Below are 7,173 nucleotides of genomic sequence, written 5' to 3'. Positions count from 1 at the left end.
AAAAAAGTGTCTTAGAGATAGTTTAAAGTATACAAGGGGTCAGTAAAATAATTAGCTTAAGTTTATAGTTTAGCTGCTTATAAACTTTAAAGAATACAATCTATAAAGAAAAACAGTATGTAGCATTATTATAGATTTCTAGTAATACAAACTTTTCAGTATTTTAATTCTGTGATAAAGTAAGTAATACTTAATTCTAGAAAGTGTTTTTTCAAATGTGGTTTTTATAGAATTTCTATAACATTCTTAAATATGATTATTGTAACTTCCACAAACCAAAAATGTCTTATAGGATAGAGTGAATACTACAAGTCATTAAGAAAACAAAATCCAGTTAAATAACTGTTGAAATACCTCTATCTTATTATGTAATGGATCTTTATTTGGTACTTAACAGACACATAAAAGATAATGCTTGCATTAATATAAGTCAACTGAAAAAATAGAAAATAAAGTCAACTTTTGCTTCAATTTAACCACTGTAATAACCAAATTCATCATTCATGTGAAGAATATACTCAGAAAAATCATTCTATTAAAAAAAGGACACAGAATTTTTTATTACCTTTCCTTGTTTAACAATATAATAAGGATTGCTTCGAGAAAAACCAGCACTTTCAAGGAGGTTCATCACATCATTTTTCCTGTTGAGAAACATTGAAATGGTTTGTTAAATAATTTTAAAGCATCCAGCAACAAGTAAAAGATGAAGTCTAGTTCCTTTTCATTGGAAAGTACAGAACAGTCACTAAACCATCTGTCATGTCAGTCTTAGAAAATCTTACTATTCTTCCATTTATGCTATAAATACTGACTTGTTGAGCATGAGGCAAGTAAAAGAATACTTTTACCCCTTTGTAAAAACAAACACACAAACAAACAGTAATCTGAAAAAAATGCTTACGTGACCATTTTCTTGTCTAAGAAATACTGATCCTTTTTGGCACCAATAACTCTTCGAAGTGAAACTTCCTCTTTATCGATCTAATAAGATATTTTAAAGTAGGGTTAATTTAATAGTGAAAGTAGGAAACTTTTTAGTTATAAGGTCATCTTAAAGTTCCCTGACCATAACTTTTCTTATTTTAAAATCTCAGTTATCTGACAAAGGATATGCTATGAACACGCAATTCTCATGACAGACATTTTTTCACAACAGCTTGCATGTTCCCATTTGTTATTTTTCAAAACGTTCATTTTAAGACAAAATCAGTATGTAAACTGCATAGTTATTTTAATATAAGCTCAAATATAAAAGTACAACTATAAACAAATGTTTTTAAGCATGAAAAAAAATCAACTGCATTAATAAAATTCTGAACATTATTAAAAAGAAAAAACAGTAACTCACTGGTAAACGGTTGTCTGAATTGTCAAAAATAATTTCCACAAAAGCAGAAATAACTCGAGGACCAGTACCCTCCTAGAAAACAAAAACAGAAAATTTCCATTTAAGTGGTATTTTCATATTCTTTGAACACTTTTAAAATTTATGCACAGTAATGAGCCTGATTCCATGGAGGAAAAAATTCTATCAAACTAGTACACAGCTCTCTTGCCAAAACCGCAAAGATACTGGATTGTGGTAACACAATGTTCTCACCTAAACAGCTATTTGTTTCTATTCAGAAACAAAATACAGAAGATGTCAAAGTCAGAAGTACTTAGGTCTTGCTCTGCAGACCACTTTATTATAACACAAAGCCTAACTCTTCTTATTTGCTAGTATCTAAAACATCTTGAGGCTCTTATAAAACCAAACAAAAACCAACCTCACTGCCCTTGTCATAGCAACCCCGCCGTGGGTTTCCGAGGCAGTATCTCTATGGAGGAAGATCACCCAACCTTCCTTCTGAGGAGTGGCTGAACTTCTGAGGAGCTGGTTTGAACTTCCAGCCTTCTGGTTAGCAGTCAAATGCCTTAGGCACTACACCACCAGAGCTCCCTTAATAGTGTAAAGAAACCCTACAAAATCATGTCATAATTATTGGAACTCTTTTTTAAAAAAAAAAAAAAAAAAAACCATTTGGGACGTTTTATATAGTTTTAGTTCTGCTAAGCACACATCCAACCTTTGTCACATTTAGATGAATCTATAACTCAAACACTACAAACCAAGATTCAAGAAACTTATTATTATGTGGTCATTCAAAACAATGGACAGTTATATTTAAAGAAGTTATTAATTCTTATAATACCAATCTGAGAAACTTAAAAAAGATTTTTCTACAGGGAATTGGTCCCAATTACTAGCCTATGAATTCAAATTGAAGGGGAAAAAAAAATTATGGTTAGAACAAAAAGAACTTCCTAAGTGCAAGAGACACTGTTGCCAAGATACAATGAGGAATTTCTTTTTCTGGTCTTAAAATTAATTACAAACTATATGCAAACCAGAAAGAAGATAAATGATATCATTTTATTACATGTTATATAGCCTTTTATATTTTTTATCCTAAAGTAACTCTTCAGAAGGAAGATGGGGCAATCTACTTCCGTAGTGATACTGCCTCTGAAACCCAAGGAGGGGTTGCTATGAGTCAGGTCTGACTCGATGGCACATAACAACAACACAACAAAAGTAACTCTAGCTCATTATTTTTAATTACCTAATGAAAATTCTAATAATTTTCATTACTATATTCTGTCTTTCACATTGGAAAATGATGTTACTGTCTAAGTATAAATAGGCTAAGAATAACAGACAACTTGTATGTTATTTAGTTTGCAATGTTGGCTTCTCTATGCCTCCACATAACTTCTGGTTGCATATCTCAAAGTTCCTAATACCCAATCCCAAACCCTTTTCTCTTCAGCAAACCAGCTTCTAGAAATTTACAAGACAACATCTTTAACAAAGATTAGAAAATTAACTAATTTACATTAACATTTAAGACATATCCACCCACAGGTAAATCCTACAATTTTCTTCTATCAATTATATAAAAATTAAGCCTTTACCTTGCGTTAATATAACCAAACCAACTGCCACTAAGTCAATCCTACTTACGGACACACCATGTGTCTAAGAGTAAAACTATGTACCATAGGGTTTCCAATGGTTAATTTTGGGGGAAGCAGATCGCTATCCCTTTCTTCTAAGGACCCTCAGGGTAGACTTGAACTTCTAACTTTCTGGTTAACAGCTGAGCACATTAACCATTTGCACCAGCCAGGAATTCCTAAATTATTATGTTGATGTTGTTGTGTGATATCAAGTCAATTCTAACTCATACCAATCATACAGGACAGAGTAGAACTACCCTATAGCATTTCTTAGGCTGAACTCTTTACAGGAGCAAATCACCAAGTCTTTTCTTCCATGGAGTGGTTGGTGGGTTCGAACCATGCACATTTTGGTTAGCAGCCAACTACTTAACCATTGCACCACCAGGGCTCCTTTACATTAATATAGTAGCCTAATATTACAGCAGAAAACAGAGACTCTTGCATTAATGTGTTGCTGTTAGGAGCCATCGAGTCAGTTCTGATTCATAGTGGCCCTATGTACAACAAAGCAAAACACTGCCTGGTCCTGAGCTATCTTCACAATTGTTGCCACACTTCAACACATCATTGTAGCCATTGTGTCAATCCAACTTGTTGAGGGTCTTCCCCTTTTCTGCTAAACATCTACTTTACCAAGCATGATATCCTTCTCCAGGGACCAAATTAATGCTATCCTTCTTCAGGGACCTATTATAGGCTAAATTTTACACCAGAACACACACTTAAGAGTTTGGCTGTGACATGTTCACTTGAATAAATTATTTTGTCCACTGGGATTGATGATGTATTTTCTGACATATATCATAACAACATCTTAAAGAAGTCTTACTTACATGCAACAAAGCCAATCGCTGTTCCGGACGGAGATGACTAAACTCATCGCTGAGAACAAACTGAATTGCTAGAAATACATAAAACATAATATTTACAGACTACATTCAAGTTTTAAAAGCATTTTCATATGTATTATCTCATTTGATTCTCATAATCCGCCTAAGGTAGACATGGCAAAATTTCCATTTTCACAGTGAAGAAAATAATCAGAGGTTAAGTGTTTTACCAGTCTCACATAGCTAGTAAGTCAGTGGCTATAGACTTCAGATCTTTAGACTCTAAACTTTCTACACTAACCTGTACTCATGTGTAAACAAGTATTTCTTGGGTTTCAGGCAGATACGACCTCAGAAAACAAATGATTTTAGTAAATTACCTTAAGAAACTTAGATCTTAACATATTTAGAAATTAAAAGAAAAAAATACATACCATAAAAAAAGTTACTTTTTCCAGATCCATTTCTGCCAACTACAAATTTTCAAAAAGTACATGTTATTTTTCATAAAAACCAGTAAAATTAAAAGCATTAAAAAATTTATAAATGCAGTTTTCTAATACATATCTTACTATTTAAAATTACATACAACAGATCAGTGAAAAGAAACCAATAAATAAAACAATTTTACTCACCAAGTGAGTGCAAGTTTCCTACAGACTTCAGATAGTATTTTTTAAAAAAGAAACATTAATTCTTTTGATCTTGCCTAATTGTTTAAAAGTAATAGAAATAACTGTTAACACCTCGACAGCACTGAGTTTTTTTTTTTTAAATAATACCTGTCATTTATAATGTATAATCATTATGATGGACATATAACTCTGGTTTAATTATACATACTACTACTCTCTGCTATCGAGTTGGTCCCGACTCATAGGGACCCCTCTTTGGGTTTCCGAGGCAGTATCTATACAGAAGTAGATTGCCTAGTTTTCCTTCCAAGAATTATACATAAGTACTTTTAACAATTTAAAGAACTACATATGCCTAACATTCTAATATACGTAAGTAATCATTTTAAGTTCCCAAATTGTTCACATTAAACTGCTTATGATCAACCCAGTATATCACTTAGTGTCACAGAACCAAGTCTGGACAATTGCGTCCCTTTGAAAAAACAATCTGAATTTCAAAATAAGCAATTCTATATATAAAATACCCAAAGTTTCTGATTTAATAAATATTTTGTTTTGTTTAGCAAATATTTCAGAGTTAAGAGTCATGAATAACTATGCCAATCTCTGTATTAACTATGGTATCATGAACAAATTAGCTACCTAATTCTAAGTTACCACCTTTAATGCAAGGAAAATTCTAAACAGTAACTTATGTTATGCCAGAAAGCAAGTGCTTAAAAAATTAATTAATTTAAAGGCATGTAATAAAGATAAGGAGCTAGCTTGAATGTGGCTCCCACTAACCAAATCTGGGAAAATGGGAGCTCCTTAAAATAACTAAGAACAGAAATGTACAGAAATCACTGGGGAGGAAAGTAACACATGAGTCCACACTGATAACAAATAAAAATAAAAATCAAACTCACTGCATCGAGTTGATTCCAACTCATAGCAACCCCCTTTAGGTTTCCAAGGTGGTAAATCTTTATGGAAGTAGATTGCCCAGTCTTCCTTCCATGGAGTGGCTGGTGGATTTGAACCACTAACCTGGTTAGCAGTCAAGTGCCTTAGGCACTATGCCACCAGAGCTCCTATACTGATAATAAAGATTAATAAATAGGGCAGGAAGGGGAATTCTTGCTTACAGTAGAATACCATGGGCCAAGTGGTTAAATATGAAAGGAGTACTGAAAATGGAAACTGATGTATAACCATCCAAAGAAAGGCTTCTTCTTGTTATGTACCTTCATCTCCAATTCACAGTGACTCTATGTACAACAGAACAAAACACTGCCTGGTACGGTGCCAGCCCCACGATCCCTACTATACCTGAGCCCATCACTGCAGCCACCATGTCAATCTATCTTGTTGAAAGCCTTCCCCTCTTTCGTTGACCCTCCACTTTACCAAGCATGACTTCCTTCTCTAGAGAATGGTCCCTTCTGACAACATGACCAAAGTAGGTGAGATGAAGTCTGGCCATTCTCATTTCCAAAGAGCATTCTGGATGCACTTTGTCCAGGGCAGATTTGTTAGCTCTTTTAGCAGCCCACAGTACCTTCAGCATTCTTTGCCAACACCACAACTCAAAAGCATCAACTCTTCTTCAGTCTTCCTTATTCATTGTTCAGCTCTCACATGCATATCAGGTGACTGAAAATACCATGGCTTGGGTTAGGCACATCTTAGTCTTCAGCACTCGAAAGAGATCTTTTGCAACAGATTTGCCCAATGTGATACATCTTTTGAAGTCTTGATTGCTGCTTTCACTGGCGTTGATTGTACAACCAAGTGACATGAAGTCTTTGACAACTTAAATCTTTTCTCCATTCATCATGATGCTGCTTATTGGTCCAGTTGTGAGGATTTTTGTTTTATGTTGAGGTGTAATCCACATGCAAACTGTATGTAGTCTTTAATCTTCATCAGTAAGTGCTCCAAGTCATCTTCACTTTCAGCAAGCAAAGCTGTGTTGTCTGTGGATCTCAGGTTGTTAATGAGCCTTCCTCCAATCCTCAGGTCACGTTTTTCTTCGTATAGTTCCAGCTTCTCGGATTATTTGCTCAGCACACAGATTAAATAAGTATGGTGAAAGAATGCAACCCTGATGCACTCCTTTCCTGATTTTAAACCATGCAGTATCCTCTTGTTCTATATGAACGACAGCCTCCTGGTCTATGTACAGGTTTCTCATGAGTACAATTAAGTGTTCTGGAATTTCCATTCTTCTCAATTTTATCCACAGTTTGTTATGATCCACATAACTGTCTTTGCATAGTCTATAAAACACAAGCTAACCAGAAGGCTGGCGGTTCAAATCCACCAGCCAGTCCTTGGAAGGAAGGTTGGGCAATCCTACTTCCGTAGTGATACTGCCTCGGAAACCCAAGGAGGGGGTCACTATGAGTCGGGCCGACTCGACAGCACATAACAACAACAACAACAACAAACATCTTTCTGGTATTCTTTGCTTTGAGCCAAGACCCATATGACATCAGCTATGATATCTGTCGCCCCATATCCCCTTCTGAATCCAGCTTGCATTTCTAGAAGTTTCCTGTCAATATACTGGTGCAACCATTTTTGAATTATCTTCAGTAAGATTTACTTACGTGTGATATCAATGATATTGTTTGATAATTTTCACATTCTGTGGGATCACCTTTCTTTGGAATGGGTACAAATATGGATCTCTTCCAGTCAGTTGGCCAGGT

The 7,173-nt window shown here is 34.8% G+C and overlaps 1 protein-coding gene across 1 annotated transcript in view; it reads right to left on the bottom strand.

Annotated features, from left to right (window-relative positions):
• Positions 1–5,617, bottom strand: part of SMC3 (structural maintenance of chromosomes 3) — a 50,902-nt gene extending 45,285 nt beyond the window's left edge. Inside the window, exons 1-6 of the mRNA XM_007941603.1 lie at positions 5,605–5,617; positions 4,274–4,312; positions 3,843–3,910; positions 1,352–1,423; positions 905–984; positions 566–644 (exon numbers count right to left, since the gene is read on the bottom strand). Of these exons, the coding sequence (XP_007939794.1) occupies positions 566–644; positions 905–984; positions 1,352–1,423; positions 3,843–3,910; positions 4,274–4,312; positions 5,605–5,617 (351 nt within the window). The remainder of the gene's footprint in view (positions 1–565; positions 645–904; positions 985–1,351; positions 1,424–3,842; positions 3,911–4,273; positions 4,313–5,604) is intronic.
• Positions 5,618–7,173: the final 1,556 nt, after the last annotated feature.

This window comes from Orycteropus afer, unplaced genomic scaffold, assembly GCF_000298275.1.
Source record: "Orycteropus afer afer isolate SDZICR_OR568_19922 unplaced genomic scaffold, OryAfe1.0 scaffold00082, whole genome shotgun sequence".
NCBI lineage: Eukaryota > Metazoa > Chordata > Mammalia > Tubulidentata > Orycteropodidae > Orycteropus > Orycteropus afer.
This window is presented reverse-complemented; position numbering and strand designations above follow the sequence as displayed.